A 24,827-nucleotide genomic window follows, 5' to 3' on the forward strand; every position below is an offset into this window, starting at 1 on the left:
ACTTATTATATGAAACCAGATTTTTACATGTTAGTATCAGCATCATAGAAAGCTTGTGTCCTAAAGGAGTATTTCAGATCTTTTGAAGTGGAGTTCTGTGGAAAGGTTAAGTAAAATTTACATCGTACCTGTCGTAAATAGCTCTTTGAACAACCTCAGTTTGGAGAAATACAGTTTATTTCTGGCTGGATTTATGAGCTCATGTTTGAGTCTGAGTGGATCTCAGGTCAGAGTGGACTGCTGTCGTCAGTCTCAAAAATTTAGAATAGTTCATATGAAAACAATTTTCTAAATTTACACCGCTTTTAATTTTTGTATCTCACAGTTTCTCCGGCAGAAATATTTTGATATGCTTGCTCCAAGTGCCCCTAGGTTGCTCCGAGTGCTACAGCTAGCTGCTTCTGCTAATTGCACTTGCAAATAACCAAAGAATTTTATGTAAATAACTGTAAAAAATTTAAATTGATGTGAAGATTTATAAAAAAACATTGTAGAAATGTTGAGATTGAAGTTCTAAGATGACAGTAATCCACTTTGGTCTTGGCCCTGCTTCTACTACATGTTCGGGCGTCAAATAAGTCTCCAAACTGAGGTCGATCAAAGAACTGTCTACAGCCTGTAAATTTTATCAATTGTTTAGATTTTCTTTACAAAATCCCAGATCAAAAGATCTGAATGATCATTTTAACTAATACTGACTAATTGAATGAAAAAATAATTTGTTACAATGTTAAACACTTAGAAAGAGTTATTAACATTAAAGTGATATTATTAAAAAGCTATTTTGACCTTTGTGGTAAAATGTAATTGCAGACTTTTTTGGTTGTGAACATACTCAGAATTCCTATACAGAAATTTGAAATATAGTAAGTGCCCTGAGAAAGATGGTGTCTTGGTGAAAAGATGCTAATGGAAGAGCAATGCAGGAATGGACAGAGACAATCATAATACTTACATTCACAGAGGTTATCTTGCCAAGTTGACAGGCCTCCTGAAAAGACAGAAAACAGACATTTTACATGACTGCTTGACGGTAACTTTTCAAATTTTTTCCTATGAAAATAGATATTAGGATCTAACAAAGACAGCGCTGCTGAGAACTTTTCAGCCCTCTCAGAGTCATCTCGAGTTCACCATTGACAACCTTATAGATTTGTGAGTTTAAAGTCTTTTTAAAGTTGGAATTGAGAATTAGGATACACATTGATTTTTTTTTTTACTCAGATGCAGAGTTTGCACTGCGCACTTCCACGTGTGGCTACCTCACCAGCAAAACAGGCTGAAGTGTACAAACCCCAAGAAATGTAAAGAATAGGGCAAACCTGACATCCTGACAACACAAGGCACACAGCAACTGCATGCAACTGACAGTCTGATAAAGATGTTTTCTCTGCGTTGCAGAGAGGAAAGTGAACAGAATATCAAATGAAGCATCAAAAATTAACAATAAACAGCGACAAGCTTCTAAATTGGGAACAAAAGATACCCGCAAGCCTGCAAAATAGCATCTTCTCTCTGGGGACCGAGATAACTCTCAGTGAGATAAGAGTATTTAATTTTTAATCAGCAATTTAGCTTTCTTTGTACTGTGTATAATAATCAGAAATCCTGACTTTATTTATGAGAAAATAGAAGAAATCTGGCAGCGAAGAGCCACTTAGACAGAGGTGAAGCCAAGAGGACCGCCGTGGTGGAACGGAAAAACAGCGAACAGAAAACAAGTTCATGTCAACAGATTGCTCCACCATAATTGTTCATCAGAAGATGGTGCTGCTGACTGAGTGGTAGATCAACACAGTCATAGATATTCACCAAAAACAAATAAAATGGCAAATAACTCAAGTCAATTAAAAAACAAAGTGGCTGAACAGCTGACGATTTATTGAATAATAACTGAAATGTACTGTATGTATAATTATAAAATATTATATGTTTGTGTTGAGACAAGAAATATATTTATCTGGGTGAAAAATAATTATAATAATTATCAAGCTGTTTAAATAACAAGCTTGATGAATGTGTCTTATCATCCCTTGGCAGGAAACACCAGGCACTTTCACTGAGTAAAACCACTTAACTGGCCTCCTTGAAGGCAAATTAAATTTAGAAACGTAGTAAATATTGTTTGTTAATCCTGAAAATGTGATACTTGCTAACCGCAGGTAAAGGATTGTTATTAACAAGCAGATTCAGTTTCAGTAAGCTCTTTGTTAACTTTAGATAAATCAAAGTAGCGTTTCCTGATAGAATCCATTTTGCGTACAGCTTTGCATTCTAGTGTTTTAAAAAAAGATGTACCATCTGTAAGCGTTCGAAGTACATTGTGATGATGAGTCTCAACTACTACTATACAAAATTTTAATTTAATATCTGTAAATTTAACAGTTATAGCCATTTGCTACAATTGATTAGCTGTGGTGAGTTGGGTTGGCTCCAAATGTGAATCAGTTGTAGATGTACATCCAATAATTACTTCCTGAGGATTTCTCAGAATTTGTCCAGTGGTTGACAAGATATTTTGCTAACAAGCCAACAACGAAATGAACAAACACAGGCATTTACATGACTGCCCTCCTTTCACGGTGGAAAGCAAAAAGGAAAAAGTTTTTAAAAGAATGTCTGCATGAACTACTATTATTTTATTTTGATATCATTTTAGGATGGCAGCTGTTTGTTTTTCTTTGTCCCTTTGTTCTTGGACTAGCCACAATGCAAAACTGGTAGAATGGACAAAACGTTTGCAGTCTTACTCCCATAAGGATTACCAATACTGCTTGTTTCTGCAGTAGTATTTTTTTCTGTTTGGAAATATTTTGAAGGAGAAGTCAATGATTTTTCTCCCTCTTTCCTTGAATATTTTTATTTTTTGCATATTTGACACCATCATTTGCCAGATTTGCCTGACAAGTTTCTCATTTGCATTAAATGACTGGTCATTTACTGCAAATTTTTTGCTCAGAACTGCCATCAGGCCGTTGTTTCTTACCCAAGTAATGTTTTATTCATAGTTTTCTGACATATTTTTCATTGTAGGAGACCTTGCCAACCAATTAAATATATGATAACGTACGTGAAGGATCTCAGAAGGTGACCTAGGGTTGTTTCATATTTACATGACATTCAAAGTGGTAGTTGTACATGTAATAGTTAGAGACAGTAAATGTGTCTCTTTTTTTAACTCCTCAGTGTTGGTTGGTCAGTGACCTTCTCCCTGCATCTACTCCGTTAGAACTAGTAGTTTCAGAGCACTCAAATTCAAGCCAAAGAGAGAGAGAGAGAGAGGGAGAGAGTTATGCTTAAGATGAGTGCATTTGTTGGTGAATCACATCAAAGTACTGAGGGATGTCTTAGTGAGCAAAGGCAGTGAAGCTCGAGCCTTGCCTTTGATCACCCCAGGCACTCTGATCATTAAAATATTGAATAAATAATTGATTAAAAACACCAGACCTTATTGTGCTCTGTTTCTCTATCCAAATGTATCACAAATTTAAGATACAGTGGCTGTGCATTGGATAAAAAAGTAACTGTAGACGGGAATGAAGAAACAACCATACATGTATGGACTGCGGTGCATATTGCAGCACTGGGAGACATCTTTTGAGACAAAGTATAGAAAAGGATTATATCTGATAAAATATTTGGTTGTAAACTGGTAAATGAACAGATAGGAGCATGGAGTTTTATGATTCCCAGTGTGAACTGGAAGTGCTGTAAAAAACACCTCTTCACCAGTAAAGGTCTGAGCTTCAGCATGGCAGACTGCCATGAAGGGAGAATAATCAAAAAGACAAAGACAAGTGCAATCCAGCTGAGCGTAGGTGACTGGAGGTAGCTGATATTACATCTAGACTGGAAACAAGGTATGCAGAATACAATGAGCTCACAGTGCACATATTAAGGATATTAAAACTATATATTTTCTTTCAGCTTGGGGTTCTGTATGACCTAATAAATCTGTCTCGCTCAGTGCACGCGTGTTTACATTTACAGTATAAAAATGAATCAAAATTAATTAAAATTTATTCCTGCACCAACTTGGAGCACCAGCCCAGAGGTGGAGTGTAGAATTTCCATGCATGTGGAGCCTCTTTGGGCCCAATTATGCATTTAATAAATGCATTACCACGTTTATATGGGTAACTAAATCAGTAGATGTGTGGCCATAGTGGTTATAATGACAATAAGTTTTTTTTCATCTTATTTTAATTACTGTATGACGCCAGTTCTTTAAGTCATTAGATGCTGGGATGAGTCAGATTTAGAATTGTACTCCACAATCAGACAGGATGACTATGTTTCAGTTTTGTAATACAACATTATACATATAAAAATAGTGCATTTATGATTAAATCAAATCTGAGCATTTGCGAACAAGTCCATTTGAAACTAGAATAAAAACCCATTTTCTTACATTTTAAGCCTGAAAATCTTTCAATGTGCAATGCCAAAATGATAACTAAAATAATCTACTGTACCCTCCTTTGCAAACTGGACTCGTGCAATGGCTGTCTTGATGGAATTTTCATTCATTTATTCATTCATTCATTTACATTCTCTCTGGCTTGAACTGCATGATGACAGTTCATCACTTCACTGATCATAAAGCAGAGCAATGCAGTGCAAGAGATAGATCTTAGAACATCATCAACAAGAACGCATATGAACCTCATTTATTTTAATAATAACAGTCTCTCACTGCGAGCGTGCTCTGCTCGGCAAGCTCGCAAAGTACCACAGTCAAAGTTTAGCTCGAGTTTTTGTCCGTCGCTCACTGTGATGAATTCGCAAACACCAAATATACAAGAGGCTACAATAAAATTTCCTGCTGAGCCAGAAGTAGAACGGAAACCAGTCACTGTGGAAACAAAAGCTTAAAAAAAAAAAAAAAGAGGTAAATACAACTTGCCCGGGGCATTCACACAGTGACATATTCCATCCTAACCCCAATCGTACACGTCACACTATATTTTTTATCATTATATATTTAAGAATTTTAAATTATAATCTCAGACACCCCTAAAGTTGATCACAGCAGTTGTCCTTATCATTACTTGACCCTGTCACCCCTGTGAGGTCAGTTTTACTGTTAACAGAACTCCCCTATCAACGTCACAATTCCTGTGGCACAAAGTAGACTCGAGGGGAGTAGACGAGTAAATATTTTTATTACTGTAGTTTTATTTCCTTCAGAGTTACTTATTTAGTTAATGTTAACCTTTCTAACCTTTGGCCCGAGTTTCAGTACAGCGGGCAGCCGTTAGCGAGCCTTAAGCTGGTGTTTTCTTTCCGAAAAATTTTAGAGTTACTGTTGCAACATCCTTTTAAGAGTGGGTAGTTGTTAAACAGTGTTTTCCCTGAGCTAAAAGGCCAGGAGGAACAATTGTCTGAATGAAAGCAAATGCATAAAGAAATCTGTTCCAAAATGCCCAAGTAGCAGCAAAAGTATACTCTACATGAGAAAAACAAAACTCCTTATAATTAGCATTTTATAGCCTCCTAATGCCCTCGCAGTTGCTGGTGTATAATTTGCACTCTGTGCTCAAAGTTTTGAAACTCCACCTATTTTACTCTGTGCTTTATGACTCTCCATTGTGGAGTCATTACTGAACCCAGAGGCGAGCTTAGCGCCTGTCACATGTGGCATGAAATGGCTATAATGTGGCGAGGAGGCTCATCCACAGTATTTAGCTTTTTAGCAAAGAAACAATTCAAACACCACAATGTTGTTTTTTACCCACCAAATTGTGCCTCACACTGTTCATTAAGACAGTTAGAAAGCATGAATAGATTATTATTATTAGGAAAAGTAATTTCGAGTTGTGTTTTTATTTAAAATCAGTATTTTGGAGGACGGTACACAAAGACAAAAATTTGAAGTGAGGTTCCATTAGATGAGATGGTTCCATCTACAGACAACTGAAGGATGTTCAAAAGCCACAAAACACTAATATTGTTATACATAACTTTACAGATCAATCTTGAAAAACCATCTGTGCAAATTCTTTTAATTTCAATTTGGAGAAATGGCATTTTCTGCAAAAATGCAGTCTGAATGCCGAATGACTGCTGTAATTTGTTAGCTGAAACTGACTTGTTAAAGCTAAAAAAAAAAAAAAATACAGTAACTAAAAATTGCAAAAGGCCAGTGTTAAGCTAAAAGTATCTAAACAAGCTAGAAGCTAAAAGTAGCAGAATGATTGCTAAAAGTAACAAAAGGGTACCTAAAATCTAAAAACAATGAAAAGGTAGCAGTAGGCTAACTAAAAGTAGTATAGCGGTCGCTAAAACAACAACAAAAAAAAAAGCAAAGCAGAAACTAGAAACAGCAATATGTTAGCCAAAAGCTAAAAACAGCAAAAGGTAACAAATGTTAAGCTAAAAGCTGAAATAGCAAAAGGCTACCTAAAAGCTAAAAGTAGCATAAGAAGATAGATCAAGGATGCTGAATCAGATTTTAACAAAAACAACGTTTTTGAAGGAATTGAAGAAATCTCAAAGTATATATATATATATAAAGGAAATGTTTGTATATATATATATATAAAGTTAAATATTTTGAAAAGCATAAAAGTTACAAAAACAAAAAGTCATTTTACCCACCACCTGAACAAATCAAACATTTTGATATGTGATTTATTTAAATAAGCACAAAGAATGCAGAAGCTAGACTGCACTAAATGTATGGGAAAAAAAACAAGAAAACAAAAGTGTGAATGCCAACTCAGCATTCACACAGTTATATGCATATTATAATCTGCTTGTCAAAGTACAAAGCCTTGCCAAGTAACTTTAGAATAAAGAATAAAGTGTAAATAAAGTGTATTTGGCTACCTTGCTGCTGATTGTGAGCTCTTTTTTGTTTTTATCTTTGATGTGATAACATCAAGCTGCATTTAAAGTCCTAAACCCCCTTGTCCCCAGGGTCCTCATGCTCCTAATAGTTTAACACTAATGAGATCTTCTGCTCCTAACTCTACAGCCTCCCACATAACAGTTTATTTTATAGTGTGAAGGTAGCAAGATACGCAAAGCATGGCAAGGAGCTAACCGGCTCCAACCTCTCCCCTTGCTGAAACTTATCTTTGCATTTCTCACATTTGTTTTCATTTTCTTTTTAAGTTTGGCTTCTTTCCTGCTGCATGAAGTCTTGTGAGGACAATAGTCAAGCAGGAGTTGCTAGACTGCATTGTACCAAGACGTTAAAGTAACCACAGTCTACTACTTAATCTCTTTAGAGAGGGTTTGGAGGAAAGAAAGCATGTGGCCTGCTGTCAAGTGGTTTTCTCTGCGGATGAGAGGGATGAGTCTGAATTCTATCAATCGGAGCAAAATGACAATTCACAGGCGGCCACAACACAATCAAACAATTGCAGACATGCATGCATAATACAAATGCTTGCGGTGGAAAACTTGGACATGCATGCCATCTGCCCATGACACAGGAGACATTATTGTTTTTGGCTGAGAAACACTGCGCCGAGTTCAAATTTGCATCCCTTGTGTTTCTGGCGAACGCAGCATGTCTTAGACGGAGTGATAAAACTGTTTCAAAACAAAACACCTCCTCATCAAAAGGGGCTAATAAAGTCTTCAATATACTTAAGTGTAGCCTTAGATAAATAGAATACCCATTTACCTCTGCACTGGTGTTGTTGTCCAAAGTGTATTGATGTTCTTATTGACATTCAATAAAGGGAAACCCTTTCAGCAAACCACGGGGAGTGGTGTAAATCCTGTAAACTTCTCGAGCAAGCGCAAAGAGCAACTTTCCTTTAACACAATTACAAGACGGCAATAATGTCACTGTGTTCGAACCATTTTTGATTTACCAGTGGACATGATGTTGCCTTTTCATCAGCTTATTATTATTAAGTGGTCTGGTTATATGTGTTTCCCCTGGACAATCCTTCTTTTCGCTTCACTCTTAGTGAGGTATTGATCTTCCCAGTGTACCATCCCCTACTGATTTCATTAGGCGAGCTGCTGTTAATTACTCCACACTATAACCTTTTGCTGTTTCAATTGGACCAACAAATTGGGTGAATTAAAAAAAAGGGAATATAGGGAGAGCTTTCTGGCAGCCCCAGCAGTGGACCTCTTTTCTTTCTGTGGCGCTTGTGTCCAGACCCCACGTCGCATGGTAATTAGAAAAAAAAAAAGTCATCATTGTTCCTATTTTCTCATCAAATTATGTAGAAAAAGGCTATTCCAGTAATTGTTTCAAGGGGTTCGTTTGTAAAAGCCATACCACCCAGCTCTAGTGTGGTTGTGAGGGGAGGTGGAGAATTACAAGAATTTTCTAAAGCAACAGATCAGATCTTTTGAAGTGGAGTTCTGTGGAAAGCTTATGAGCAATTAATATATTACCTGTTGTAGATAGCTCTGTAAACAGCCTCAGTTTGGAGAAACAGGGCTGAATTCTGCCCAGACTGACAAACTAATGATAGTTTACTACTAGTGTATAAACTACTGATAGAAAATAAATAAATAAAATCATTATAGTTTACGCAAACACAGTTTTATGACTTTTAACCTGCTGTCCATCACTGTTTTAAACAAGAATATTATATTACTTCTGGAGGTACCACACATTGCACTGGATGTGCTACAACTAGCTGCTGCTGTTGCTATTTGCACCTGAAAATAACTACTGTGCACATGATCATATAATGCAAAGCCGACAGCAAAAGTGGTTCAAACAAAACTTTTACATTGTTGTCCTTTTTTTGCTAGCAATCGACTTTGATTGTCACCTCACTCAGATTAGCCGTTAGCGTGTGAATCTGGTTGAAATTAAACTCTTTTTTTCCCCCCTCCAAACTGAGGTCTTCAAAGCCCTATCTAAAATCGGTAAGATATGTTCATACCCTTATTACAGAACCCCCTTTGAAAAGATCTGAGCTATCCCTTTAACGAGCTGATTTCAATGATTTCAAGCAGGCAGATCATTTAAACACATTTTATTCATTTATGCATATCTGACATCTTTAACAAACTTAAAGATTTTCTGTTACACCGAATCAAAAACACAACACCTCACTTTACCGACACACCAATTTGTCTTCTTAGGGAAGGTATTAAAAGTGTGTGATGTGGCACATAGCTGCAAAGTTATAATTAGGCTTCATTTAATACCCTATGTCATGAGATTACATGCACAGAGCATGGCATCTAAAGCGCACTCAAATCACAGGGGATGTAATTGATTAACCATATGAGAGTGGGAACCAGATGATGAGGATGATGCTCTAAATCCATGTTAAATCAATATCGTCACTTCCTACACATCAAGGGATTATTGACAGAAATTACAACCAGCTCTAATTGCTGACTACAAACAGACGAGATTATTTTCCGTCTTGGCGCGTTAATGTGCGATGTGAGCCACAAACATTTCACTCTTGCTTAAGTAATCACCCGCTGCAAGGTGGGACAGTGTTTCAGCGTAGACGCATTACAAACCGCACAAGTGACATTTATAGGATCTCTCGGATCTATCATGTAGGAGATGCCCTTTCCTCAAGGTTGAGTGTATTCTGGCTGAAATGATTTTACACGATGCAGGAGAAGCAATTCAGAGAACTCCCTTTGGCCGAGATAATAACTTCATCATAATTAGCTTTTGGTGCTCAGGAGTGTTGAATTGTCGGTTGCAGTGGGATCTGGGCTGATTTATTGCTTGATTTAATTACGTATCAAAATTCAATTAGACGTGCTTTCAACCAAATTCAAAAGTGAGGTTTTTCAAGCTGTCTCTCAAATTCAGGTAAAGCTTGAAGGACACCCTTCATAATGTAGTGACACCCAGCTGAATAATTCCCCCCTGCTGCCAAATAAATAAATAAATAAATAATTCTTGTGCTGGGAAAAAAATAAAAAATTATAAAAGCCTTGCTAGTTTTAGAGGGTTTTTTTTTTTACCATACCATTACTTTTTTACATCTCCTCTGACATCAAACAGCATCAAATAGTGTGAAGAGGCATTGATTCAGTGGTGACGGGAGAGGGTTGCAGGTACTTTACCAAGTGAAGATACATGACAAAATGCTCTTTGAGGTCGACTACGACTGTGGAGGTGTCTGACTTTTTTTACCCACATCACTCACTGCCTGCTCACCCCTTTTTGCAACAGACTACACAAAGCTAAATAGAGGAGCTGTTTTGAATAAGTGTCACAGCAGCCTCCAAGAGCTACATTGATCTTTACCACTATGCAAATTTAGGACGTCATGGTGTCTATGTTAAAAAGCCGAGCAAGAGAAAAAAATATATATTTCAGCTGGAGGTTTTTTGACGGAAGTGTAGTCTTTTAACAGTATTGTAAATACATTCATTGACAATTTTATGAGGTAAGGTAATATCACTCTTTTTTGAAGCCTTTCTTCAGCACGGTTTCTGAGATGTTACATAGGTATTTTGAGCTACACTGACTTGACGAAGAGTTGTTGTTTTTTTTTTTTACAATTTTTCAGTGGCGCTTATGTTGTGAACGTTCCACTTCATCTTACCACTAAAGCGTTTTATTAGACTGTGATCTGGGGAGTGAACAGACCACTGGAGGAAACTAAAGTAATTTCCTGGAGCCATCTTGAAATGATGACACATTATCTTGCGAGACAACTCCCTTCTAAAAACACACACACACAATGAAGGGCTGCACCTGGTCAACATTATTGCTGTATTTATAGAGGCGAGGCTAACACAAATATACCAAACTCCGGCCGACACGAAGCATTTTTCTACTTACAGTCAAGTTTTCTTTTGTTTCCAATAATATCAAGTAGCTGCTTGCATTCTTGAAATAAACACCTGGCCATTTCATAACACTGACACGAAAAGTTACAACCTAGATAAGATCACTTTGGATACTGCTGGCGTTTACTTTTTGCTTTCTGTGTATCCTACAGATATACAGTGGTTTACTTTAAAATACACTAAATTTAAGCAGCTGCAGCAATGCAGGGTGAAACAAACCAATCCCAAACACGTTTATACAGAAATAGGAATTGACACCATCACACTATGGTAATATGATTATGTCATCTTCTTTGATGTTGTGTGGGTAAATAAAACATAATTATGCCAAGTCACCTGCTGTTTTAAAATCTAGAACTGGCTTTGAGTTGGGCCCCGTCCACACTACACTGGATATTTTTAAATATAGAGATTTTTTTTTTTTGCAGCATTGACACCTCCCGTCCACACATAAATTGAGTTTTTAGTGTGAAAAATAGAGATTTATAAAAATTTGTATTTGCGTTGATAGGAGAAACAGTTCAGAAACAGTTCAGAAACAGTGGCGTGTAGCAGCCTATTCCACTGTCACTGTGTCCTAGAAACCAAAACAACACTGGGGACCTTTATTTTTTTTCCTGCTTCTGTATCACTTCATTCTGATCTTGTCACTATTAAACTTTGATTGTGTGGTCTCATCTGTCTACACTGGCTACCTATAAAAGTTTGAATTCAATTTGAGCTTTAATCATCAGCTATTCAATCATCTGTTTATTCAGATGATGTTTTATATCTTTCTTTGTATATTAGGTAAATTGCTTTGTAACCTTATACGTTTCAAGAAATTCTATAGATGTAAATTTGCTTTTCTTCTGCAGTCTTTCAAGACACTGTATACAAAGAACATACTACTCTATTTTCTATTCTATAGAGAAATAAAATATAATAAAATTTTAAATAGAATTTTTTATGAGAATCCCATTGGGCAGTAAGTCATATTAGAAAGGCATACCCCCATCCCTGACCAATTAGCCAAATAGAGACCAACTCCATTCCGTACTCTCAAGGTGTCGGATATTGCAGGTTCATGAAATTGTTTCTGAGACAGATGCAAGGTGTTCTTTGGCATCAGCACTTTGACACGCCAGCCCCAGCGATCTTTTATGCTAACAGCACACAGCATGCAGAAATGATTGCCTTATAATGCATTGCCGCAGTGAAATTGGCCGAAGTCATGGGATTTCATTCTAAGACTTCTCCTTTCAACACAATCCCTGAAATTACACAAGTATGGTGCCATAAAATGAGTCACCAAGGGTTAAAGTTTTTTTTTGTTTTAAAGGGTTTTATTGGTGATCTTCCAGGACGAAGTTCCAAAAGACTGCTGTTTTGCCTCGCTTTCAATTAATTCAATTTAGCAACAAAATTCAGTTCTCACTTTTCCTTATTTTCATTAAAAGTCTTGCTTTTTATAGCCCAAATGAAAAAAATAATGACCTATGGACATTTTCATAATGGCTGCCAAGAGGTGAGAGTTTTCCTTTTAAATTCACTACAATTAACACCTGTCAGACTCCAATGTAGTTTGATTTATTCATATCCTGGTTTTTCTCTTTTACAATGTATGCTAATAGACTAACTGATATTTAAACCTACATAGGGAAACATTGGTCTTTGCATTATTAATTGCCACAAGTAATGAAGACAGGTCACCCGCAGTCTCAAACATACAACAAAAGAAAAGAGAAGAAACACTGATAACTAGAGCCTGTTGTGCTGAAGAACTATCCTCAGTGACATTGCTAAAATAAATCATGTTCTCTGTACCATGAGTCTTTTTCTGCTTGTAGCGGAAGGGAGAGCTGTTGTAGTTCCTTATAATGCAGCCTAACAAAATGATTTGTATAAAAGTTATAAACGTATTCACCCTTCTGAGGTGTTATTTTATTATTCACATATTTTATGTTATGGTGACTTTCAACCAGATGCTCAAAGGTTATAGTTTGGGTGAGTTTCACACCAGAGAACTGCTTTCAGTGCTGAAAATGCTTTTTATCAGAGTAACAAAAATGCTGCCATATTTAGGTGGAATGAAATTGCAAATATTTTATTTGCAGACGTTAAGCTACGTCCTCAGCTCGGCAGAAACTGCTGAACTGTACAACCCCGTCTACATGTCCTGGCTGCCTGCATGGTGAGTCACAGCAGCTTGACTCACTGTTTGAGCAGAAACCAATGACATGCATGAATTAAAGTGATCACTAAGTGTTCTATCAAGGAGAAAATATTAAAAAAAAGAGATTGGGGAGCCCAACTGATGTGTCAAAACCTTGTTATCAAGATTCAGTAGTAATGCGAATTGTTCATCTGTTTGATGTGTCTCCCATTGAAACATGTGACAGTTTTCTTCATTGAGACTGACAGAGGCATTGTCCATAGATTGTGATGTGCAGTGACATCCTGAATCACAAGCTCATGTTTGAAGCAAGGAGCCCAACTCACTGTCATTCACTGACAAACACAAAGCACCCCGATGATACTGATTAATGATTCCCGAAACCTTTACGGAATTGATCTGCTGAGCAGAGGGAGTTGCTTCTGTCTTAAATTTAAACACGCAGATGTTAGCTGTAATGTTATTCACCAGATGTCATCTGGGCCTCCCAATGTATTCACTGTCATTGTTCACATATTACCACAGGCATAAAGATTTCACAGAGAACCTTGTGAATCATTAACAAACCAAATGACTGTGGCCCCATTACAAATTTCAATGAGGACCCAACAACACGAAGTGATAATACTTTATTAATGACTGCAACAATAACAGCCTGCTCTCAGCTGAGATGTTGACAGGTCCTATTTGGAAGCAACTTCATTTGTATCCCGTTACTTAAATCTAATTCCATCACTAAACTGACATCAGTTTTTATTTTTAAAAGATTAGGTTTAGTATTGAGAGGATGGCAATATTTTTATTCTCCTGAAATTTATGCAAAATTAAATTATTTGAATTGTTTCAGGTTGTATTTCTAAACTTAGTGTGTCACAACCCATTACGTAGTATATGGCATTTTAAAAAACAGTGAGTTGCAGAAACACAGCAAAAAGAAAAAAAAAATAATTGAAAAAAAATTCCAAAGCATGTTTGTTAAACTTGTATTCTAAATTTGCTGTTTTAGCAAAGATTACATTTATGGTTGAAGTTATTGTTTTGCATCTGAAGTTCAATGAACATCATAGAGAGAGCTGTTATCCGTTGTTTGGTAAAAATATTTAACAATATGTTAATATAGTTAGTTAAACTGTGGAAAAAAAGGTTTTTTTAAACAAAAAGTTTGAGGAAGTTTGATATAAATTGATTACTGCCTAAATGACTGCTTTAAAAAAGCAGCTGACTGCTTAAAATGCCTAGGTAATACTGTTGCTATTTTAGTATCAGCTCCACAGTCCTGATTGTTTTTCTCACACTCCATAACCATAAGTACATTTTTTGAAGTGCTAAAAAGTACTGACAAGTGACAAAGAACATGGATATCAGTGCAACATACAATATGTCTTTTCATCTTACTCTTACTCTTAGCAGAATAGCAACAGATGATACAGATAAAGGCTGCACAATATATCGAAAATTTATTACAACTGGAATGCCGATATCTACAATATCAGTTATGCAAAAGACTGCAATGAACTGCACAACATATAGTTGAATGTCAAGAATGTTTTTGGCAGTAGTAGTTAAAATGCTAAAGCATGAAGAAAGAGTTGTGGATGTCATAATAACAGAAGAGGAGAGGAGAGAGGGACTATGGATTTATCACAATTTGGTTATCTTATTATTAAGTAAAAACATCATGGTTGCTTGTTTTTCTAAAATTGTGCAACCTTAATCTAGATTGACTGATTGAGTGGGTTTATTTTTTCCTGTAAAATGTTATTCAAAGAGAAGGATCAGTCAGGTCATTATGTTGCCAGAAGTGCTGACCACAGATTTCTATGTAAATTACTGTAATGTAAAGCTGATGGTGGTATAAAGCTTTATAAAACAGCATTTGTTTGAACCACCGTGACATATTGAGTTATTAATATTAATATTGAGTTATTTTAAAGTGACAGCAATCTACTTTATTGTTTGCTCCACTTGGACGAGCTGTTAGCATGTCAGAACTGAACGTCTTTTTCTCCAAATCGAGGTTGTTCAGAGACCTATCTACAACAAGTAAAATATTAATTGTTTATACCGTTTCCACAGAACTCCACTTCAAAGTGGAGCTTCTTCCACCTTCTCCAGTGCCAAGTTTAGAAGTGTTTTTTTCAGTAACACATGTAAGTGTGAAAGCTAATTTTTTTACATATATTGTAAATTTTTGTAACAATACTCTGCATCAGCATGTTGGTTTTAGTTGCTAAAAGTCAGTCTTGTCTAAATCCAAGTTGTTAGTTTGTCTTTATTTATTTCATAATTTCTAAAAGTTTCTTCATATAAGGTGGAAACTGTCAGTTCTCAAGAATTCTGCAACAAAGGTAGACATTCCCCCATCCTTAAATGTGTGTTGTTTTTTTTTTTCTGGCCAGCTCAAAGTATACTGCTGCCGATGATGATGTAATTTAAAAGCTACTTAGTACAAAGCTGTTTCTTCTCTGCAGCCAGCCTCACTCGATTGGGGTTCATCATCACCACCAAACCAAACTTATCTTCACTGCCCGTAATATGTTTAGCCTTCATTCCACCAATGTGCTCTAGTCATATTAATATTTCTGTACAAGGCAAATGTTTGCTGCAGGAGGCCAGTCCTATGTGTTTTTTTTTCTCTTCTTTTCCCAAATATCTTGCTGTTTCTCTGGCCACACTCAAACACATTAACATATGTTCTCACAGTGCACAGTGCTACTCTGCATTGGTAAATGCCTTATTACAGCAATACTCACTCTGTGCTCTTCCATTGAATATCCATAAGTAGTAAAACACAGCCATATCTGCCCACTCAGAACAGTGGGGATGTGTCTCACATGACAGGGGGGCTCCTTAACATTTAGTCAGAGGCCTTCTTTGTCAAATTGATATTCCTCCCACTCACTGTTATAGCAGGTGGTAATAATGACAAATAGAGGCAATACTGCTACTGCATGCTACATACCGAGTATAATAAGGTCATCTGTTGGTTATGTTTTTTTTTTCTTCCTGTATTTATGCCTTTTTAGCATGCAGAGTCAAGTTCTCTCTGTATGACTTGCATCTCAAAAGACTATGCCAGTGTGAAATATGCAGAGGCAGAGGGTGAGAAAAATATCCTGTGCAATGCTGCTTGTTCGTGCCTAGAGAGCTTACACGCTTATAATCATTTTCAAATTAAAACTTCCCGTTAATATCCAATTTGCTCATTAAAATATTCTGTCCAAGGTAACGTGAGGCTTTTCCGCAGTGGTAAAATATGTGGCACAGCATTAATAATTTGTTTCTTTTGGTATCAAAGACAAAAGAAAGATGTGTGTTTATGTTTGTCTTTTGGCAAAACGCACAAACATCAGTGAACTGAATGGAACATCACACACCTCTTATTGTATTATTGTCACAGATCCATCTGTTCCTGCCACGTCTCTTGTCTCATGTCATGCCACAGCCACTTAACTTCCCACTCCCAGTTTCTAGCCACGCCTTAGTTTCCATGACCACGCCATCAGTCTCATCTGTTTCACCTGTTCCTGTCACTACATATACTCACAGCTCCCAGTACTCAAGCGCCAGATTATTGAAAGCCTCACAGCAAGTAAATGTCCAGCGTTATCTCCTCGTTCATGCCTGATCTCGACCCTTGCCTGTTCCACGACCATCGTCTCTTGCCTGCTCCCTGCCTGTTACTGCTTTGGACTCTGACCTCTCGTTACCGACCTCGCTACGTTCACCTGGACCTCGCTCTTTGGATTTTCCCTCTCTGGTTTTGGCTTCGGACTTCTGACTCCCCAGTAACAACCCCACGCTTGTACCTGGACTTTCTCTCACGCCTCAGCCCCTTTCAGACAAGCCTGTCTGCACCTAGCTACCAAGCTAAGGAGGACTTACCTGTTCTGGTCCCGATCCACGACGGTCACGTGAGTGCGCTGTTCAGAGCCTCAAGTCCCGCTCTTAATCTGTCCATAATAAAATCCTTAAAACTTCGTTATTGTGTTGTGAGTCTGAATCCTGTCAAGTCCTTCCTTGTCAATTATGGGATATTTGAGATAAAATTTGTGAATATTACTGGTGTGTGTGTTCATTTATATGGAAACGACAGTGTGCCGCCATGACAGGCAGGTGGTAATGTACAAGCTTGTGTGTGCGTGTTTGTTTGCTTGTCTGTTAGCAAAATATCTCATGAACCAGTAGGTAGATTGCAATAAACATCTTATAAAGTAATCATTGAATGCACATCTGCTGATAAATGTTTTGATCCAACCAGATTCATAATGGGTGCCACAACTGATCAAACTTAGCAAACACAAAAATGGCTATCATTCAGCCAATTTGACAGATATTGACATAAAATTTGTTGTGGTAGTAGCTGAGAGTCATTCCTATCACGCATTCTGAGTGCTAACAGATCACATGAACTGTCTGTTTAAATATTTGGCATGGAAGGTGGTGGGCATCCCTTTAAGCAATGTGAGTTTGTATTTAGAGGCACAGTTGTCTGCGGTAATCTGAAAACATATTCTAAAAGAAAATATTTCAAATGATGCAAGAGATCTTGCTTTCTTTTTTTGCACAAAGAACAGAGGGACGGCATCCGTGTCATCCCACTGCGCTGCACTGATTTATAATGATAAGGGAGGAATAAAATAAAAGGCCAGGATACATAATTGAAACATGGAGGCACTGAACAAAACTTTGCTCATGAATAAAATCATTACAAGAAAGTTTCCTTCAACTCAGACCATGAATCTTCCGTCTTTTCTTGTATGATTAATGCTTCATCCATAGCTTAAACATTTTACAGTTCAAATATTTTATTTATTGTTTGCTTCAATATCGTCTACTTTTTTTTAGTTACCTATTCTTTTGTTCCAGTTCGTGCACACTAGATCACCTGTACATGTCAGTTCTGAAATCCTTTCTATTCTTGAGTAGATTCATGCAGTATTACTATTACTTAAAAATGTTAAAAGTGCATTTTTATTGCCTGCCACCAAAGGCAGAGCAGCAATAATGTTTTTGCGTGTGTGTTCATTTGCTTGCAGTGTTATCAAAATATCTCATTAACCACTGAACAGATTTTAATGAAACTCTCAGAAAGTAATCACTGGATGAACTTCAGCATCATAACTTTTGGAGTCAACCTAATTCATGATGGTCTTAGTCAATGAAAAATGGCATTAATTCAATCTATTTTTTTATGTTGAGCTAAAAATGTACATGGTAGTGGCTGAGAGTCATAAGATGGTCCAAGTTTAACACTCTAGTATAAAAAGTAATATACTTTGCTTTAAGGAACTGTAGGCTGTTAATCTTACAGGAGTTTTGTTTTTATTCTGATGTACCCTAAGAACCCAAAATGTTCAAAGTGTAAGTACACCTCAAACCTCTGCTAACTAAGTTCCAAACCTCAAATTTAGCTACTTTTACTCACATTTTATGTCATTAATTGGCACAGCATGAGCATATTACCGGGAGGAGTGGGGAAACCTGGCAACGAATTGTCACAGCAGTGTGTCCGTTATTAAAAACAGGCTTTGGCGAGAGTTCGTAAAACTAACAGGTGAAAAATGAGTTGGGTGTTGGCGCTGATCTTTACTTTGTCACTATCTCTCAATACAAAATCAATCCACTGAGCTTCACTGATCGTAAACACTCTCATTCCTCCCATAACTTTGGGTTTTATTAGCTGCTGTCCACTCACTCAAAAGAAAGCATGTCCAGCAAAAATAACACTGACCACAAAACACAAAATATTAAATGATTTGTTATTTATTTGAATGATTAATTCAACTGTGCAACGGAAATACTGGAAAAGAAGCAAGACTGAGCAGATACTTGTATTTTTCATAATGCCACAACTGAGGGAGAGAAAAGTGAGTGAAAAAAATGGAGATGGAGTGGTTTTCTCTTTTCCAACCTGTCAGTTTCTTGTTATGCTTCTAGTGGGTTTTAAGATGAAGAGCAGGTATTCCCAACAGCTTGCTGATTATTTTGAGAGGTGCATACCACAAAACATTTGTGCACCACAGCATCACATGCACTTCCACATCAAAGGCAACATGCTTCCTGGTCACAGCTTGAGAATGTGTACATGTATAAACACTTTTGAGTTTACTGATCTCTTCCATGCAGGCAGTCTTCGAGAAGCTACGTGCTGCAAAACCAGGCGATTCTGAGGATCGATTTTAATCTAAAGCACCAGACCTCGTCCAATGAGGGAAAATTAACCCGCTCGTCACTTCATTTAAACCACAGTGAATCACGGCTGAGAAAAAAAGCTTTACAAGGTTACCAGACACGAGAAAGGGCAGAAAAAGACCTTAGTGATGCATATTATAATTAAAGGCCAGCATTGCTTAAAGGAATGCACGTCACCTGCTGCCTTTCATGTCAGAGCTTTAGAAAAAGACCATCTCATGTAGAGAAGGGATGGAGTTGTAGCCAACGTGATCTTATGCAATATTGCAAGATGTCATGCTTAACATGTGTGCTGTGAATGATTCTCAGCTACTAACAATATCAAAATCTGGCTCAATATCTGTAAAACTGACTTAGTAATAGCCATTTTTGTGTTCACTAATGTTGATTGACTTGGGCAGCCATCTTGAAATAGGTTATCTTCTAAAGGTAATCAGTTGTAGATGTGTTTCCAATGATTGCTTTCTAAAAGTTTCATTAAAATCTGTCCACTGGTTCAAGTGATATTTCGCTAGCAGTCAAACACACGAGCACACAGACATGCAAAAACATTATCAGCCGCCTTTACCTCTTGCTGGCAGGTTATAACAACAACAGCTATATTGACAAAAATAGAAATTGACAACATTTCTTTTTTTTCCTGTTTTTATCTTTTTATTTTTCAAAAATGCTAATTTCAAACTGTATTGGATTACCTTCTTTTTGACCTTAATGTCTCACTGGAATTCAGGTACTTCATTTTATATGTTTTCACAGGAAGCAGGTGATTAAGCAGAAGCAGACAGCACCACCTTGAATGAATCCAGGCCATTTTAAAGTCAACCTCATTGACCAGGGTACAGAAATCAGGATAATATACTTCACACAAAATGCTAGAGCCAAAGCATTTCTGTATATAAAATTTGAAACACATAAGCAGAAGCACAGGATGTACATGAACAGCTGCATTAGCAGCAACAAAACATGTGATTGAACTCAAATAATAAATGGCTTACAAATATGGACATGTAGCTATGGCTGCAGGAATGCAGTTGGCAGTCAGCAAACTGTGACAAACCTCTTTAAACCTAACCCCCCAAAACTGTATAATTGTTTGTGTCTTATATTTAAAGTATTCCAACTGTAATTTCTGCAGATTGTAGCAGACAGTAAATTAGCCTTTCCACAAGCAGTTTAATTTACTGAACTCAGTGAACCGAGCATTACCGTCAAGGTGCTGATCATGTCGAACAAGACAAAAAAAAACCACGCAAACAACGTTTAAAAAACTTGATAGAACATTCAGAAATAGTGCCAATTTACATTTTCCAAAAGCCTGTATTAAAAATCTTAACTAGCCTCAATTTATTAACTTGTGCTTTTATTGAGTCAACAAGAATGTACACAAAATAAATTGTGCATTCACTAAAGCAGTTCATTACAATCAGACAACGACCAGAGACATTTTTTATTTTCCCTTGGCTGCACACATCCAGTAATGTTTGTGAGCAATAAATCCATTTGCAAAAATAAATAACACTTTGGGGAATTTAAATGTAGGCGTTTAAGAAGGATACTGACTTCAGTTTAAAAAAAATTAACTTAAGAAGCAACAATGTTGAATTAACTGCAGTATAATCAATGAAGACTACAAAAAATGTAGTGACATTTTAATAAACCTAAAATTCAGAAGTTATTTAATTTTGTTTCACTATCTATTCTCTTTACGTGCCAAAGGTTTGATTATAATTGGGTGCTTTTAGTCCAAACAACTATTTGGCAGATATGCTTCCTTAAAAAATGCTGTTTTTTAATTTGTGAAGGCTTTATTTTACATGATTGTTATAATAAATGTTCTGAATTAAAAATTAAAATTTTACAGAAAGCTATGTTCTCATGTAGCACTTAAAAAAACTGTAATTCATTACTAAGTTCTTCACTTCAGTGTGTTGTCTCGAGCACTGAGGTTTGTTCTGTCCCTACAGATCAATGTATTAATTATGTACTTTAAAAGGACCTCCGGTCCTCTTCCTGCAGCTTTTATGCAATCCATATGAGCACCCCAAGCAGGATCTGAGCAAAATCACATTTCACCTGACTTAAAAATAGTCTGAATATAAGTTTGGTATTATCCTCTGGACAGGCTAAGATTCTTCTACATTTGCAATCCATGCAGCTGGATGGCAGTCCTCGAGCACACCGACTTCCCATTAATAGGTTGGGGAGCATCAGGAGAGTCCAACCTGCACAGAGATTTCCACGTGGATATGGCCTATGGCACAGGGGTACCTGCCCTCAGCCATCTGCACTGATTTGACAAATGATTCTATATCAAAGGCCTCTGCACTGATTTGGGTGGTAATTGATTGGAAGTGAGGCCCTCAAATCCCTGATTGGTTTAGCTGGATATGGGGGGCTGAGACGCTGTGGCAAGTGAGAGGAATTAAAGGACAGGCAGCAAGAGAGATAGCGAGCCAACGGTGCAGGAGATTTGGGAAATATACTGTACAACGCTGCCTCATTTACACTTCATACGAATTCTAAGAAAAACTTGTCAGATAAGCCTTTTCCTCACATATTATGCATGATATGTTTTTTTAAATACATATAGACCAACCAATGTCATCTTTGTGTTTCTTTTTCCAATGCAGTCGTCAGGATATCTGATTTAGTGTGTCCGTGAAGATTGGATTTCACCATTGGAAAAGAGGAATTTGGTTAGAAATGGAATATTATTGATTTGTTCCACATGAATGTGTGGTCTGATGCAGATATATGAGCACTGCACATTGGCTTAGAGGGATATATGCATGATATATTTCTTCATCAGTTTTCCCTGAATTTTTGATGCCATTAACCACTGTTGTGGAAATGGTGTGACAAGAGAAATTATATCAAACATGAAGCGTACGCATTGTTAGCCCTACCCCTGAAGATATACTAAACCTCTTGAAGCATTCAGGAATACCAGTAAAAAAAGCTAAACAAAACAAGTGCAGATTTATATTAGAGCATCAGAAGTTTAGGAAAAACAAACAAACATCCAATTCCAATATTATTGTTGAATTTTTCAATATAGGTTGCGATAAACACCTATTTTCCTCTTCACTGTCTTTCTGTTGTCATCATGACAGCTGACACTCTCCATGTGCTTTAGCATTTTGCCCACTACCATCGCAGTAAGCTGTGAGCATTTAAGCCAATGGGGATCCTTTTGATTGCCAAATATATTATTGGCATGCAGGGTGTGTGTAGGACTTTGCTATTCTTTTCAATATTAACATTGTGCACTTTGATATCACAGCAAAGGCAAACTTTCAATAGATTGTGTAGCCTTAGATCAAGTTAAATAATGCCTGGACTTAATGCTTTTGGACTGAACCCAATTTAAGATGGCTACCACAGCCAGCTGACCTTAGAAAACACAAAAATGTCTATAATTCACTCATTTTTACAGACACTGAGCTAAAATTTGGTTCGGTGGTAGCTGAGATTCATTCTCAATTTATAGTTCAAAAGCTAACTGATCATGTAAGCTTTGCTCTTAAAACTTTGGCATTATCTACTGGAGTCAACTCATTTTGTCTGTTAGCAAAACATCTCATTAACCACTGAACAGATTATAATAACATTTTCAGACAGAAATTACTGGGTATACGACTTTTGGAGCCAACTGAATTCAAAACAATCACTACAGAAAACTAGTCTTAGAAAACACAAAAATGGCTAAGATTCATTAAATTATACAGATACTGAGCTAAAATCTGGTGTCATACTAGCTGAGAGTGATCCTCAATTTATACTCTGAGAGCTAAATCATCATACAAGATCTGTTTCTAAAACTTTGCCTTTATCTATTGCAGTCAACAGTGTCTTCCATCCATCCATCCATCCATCCATCCATCCATCCATCCATCCATCCATCCATCCATCCATCCATCCATCCATCCATCCATCCATCCATCCATCCATCCATCCATCCATCCATCCATCCATCCATCCATCCATCCATCCATCCATCCATCCATCCATCCATCCGTTTTCTTTACTCGCTTCTCCTGTCTGGGTTGCGAGGAGCTGGTGCCTATCTCATCAATAGTGTCTTCTAATAGCATAATATCTCATGAATCATTAGATTTCATTTTTAGGAAGTAATCATTGGCCGAACATTTTGGAGTCAACCTAATTCAACATGGCTGCCACAGCCAACCAATCTTAGAAAATGTAAGTATGGCTATCAAATTTACAGATTGGGCTAAAGTTTGATGTGGTAATTGTCGAGAGTCATCCTCAACACATACTCCGAGCACTGACAGATTTTGCAAAATCTTGCAATATTTACCAAAATAGCTGTAACTCTGTTCCTTCTCATAATAAACTGGTCTTAGTTTAACACTTTGGCAGAAAAAATAACAAATTTTAAAGTTTTGTGTGCTCGTTTAAAGTACAAAAATATTTGGAAAAAATGATCATCTAATTTCACAGATAAATAAGATGGAGGAGCAGGCTGCAGGCTAATCACAGGGTTATTAATTCACTTCAGACTTTGACTCTGGAAAGACACTTCACCTGAAGTTGCTCCCAGTGGCAGGTCAGCACCCTGGCTTGCAATTATGTGCGTATTTGAGAGGCACCAACACCTGTAAAGCATTTTGCTCAGGCAGAAGCTCTATGTAAGTGCAGACTATTTGCCATGTCCAATGGTTTTTGGGGATTTTTTTATAAAAAAGTGGAATAACTGCAGACCAAGTATAGATGTGAATGTAGTCATATTTATGCACACAGCTTCTAAGTGTGACCTTAAAAGTTTATGCATATGTAAAATATTTTGCCATGCTCTGACCAGCTTCAAGTTATCCATCCAGTCATGTGTACAGTAAAACATGTTGGATGTTCTGCAGGTAAGCCTGCACGCTGCAGCGGCTTGTTATTGCAGCTGTGACAGTGATGCTGGGTATATGTAGGCCCTGCTGCCTTTATTACATAGCAGGCTGACTGTGCTGCATACCTTTTGCCATTTGACACAGACATGCGGTGTTTGCTAGTGACAGATGCTGCACAGCATTGGTCCCAGAGGTCACAAATGACCTTTCGGATAGCCTTTTTTCAGTCACAAAGCATTATTTGTTTGACGATAGCCACCAATGCAACCCCGGGCACCCTGATGGAGCCATGGGTTGTTGCTGCTTGTCTTCTGGGATCACATTTACCTCAGTTGAGTCTTGTGTGTCTGTGTGTGTGCATGTGTATGTCAGAGAGCGAGATTGATTGAATGAATGCATATGTCAGTGCACTTGCATGAAAGACAAATTTGGATCTACGTGTTCAGGAAGATGCATCACTAACCACCGATAGTCTCTGTGATGCTTAAAACTAAGCTTAATTGCTGCATGACAAGCCTGTTGTTTGGATGCCAGGGGGATTTACTTTTATTATACAAAATGAATCATCATTGGCCTTTACTTGGCTTCAAAACACTGCTGCACACAAGATGTGTTAAGCATTTTATCCATGACCACCAGTGAGTTCACATTCATTTAAGTTACAGGGATGAAGTACTTTAAGTAGTAGGGTGTTTGTTGAGCATTTTTGGCACTACACCTATACTGTACATATAATATCATAACAAAAAATAAATAAATAAAATAAATGTGGGAAAATAAATCTGTGGAATGCACAATTTAGGCTACCGACTTCAGAAATGGCAGGAACAAGGCGTAGTGCAGACCCCATGTTGTCAGGA

General features: G+C 37.1%; 1 protein-coding gene across 1 annotated transcript in view; it reads right to left on the minus strand.

Annotated features, from left to right (window-relative positions):
- pcdh11 (protocadherin 11) overlaps positions 1–24,827 on the minus strand; it is a 142,657-nt gene that overhangs the window by 58,972 nt on the left and 58,858 nt on the right. The window contains exon 5 of the mRNA XM_017428284.3: positions 956–991. Within this exon, the coding sequence (XP_017283773.1) occupies positions 956–991 (36 nt within the window). The remainder of the gene's footprint in view (positions 1–955; positions 992–24,827) is intronic.

Source organism: Kryptolebias marmoratus, linkage group LG9 (genome assembly GCF_001649575.2).
Source record: "Kryptolebias marmoratus isolate JLee-2015 linkage group LG9, ASM164957v2, whole genome shotgun sequence".
NCBI classification, from domain to species: Eukaryota; Metazoa; Chordata; class Actinopteri; order Cyprinodontiformes; family Rivulidae; genus Kryptolebias; species Kryptolebias marmoratus.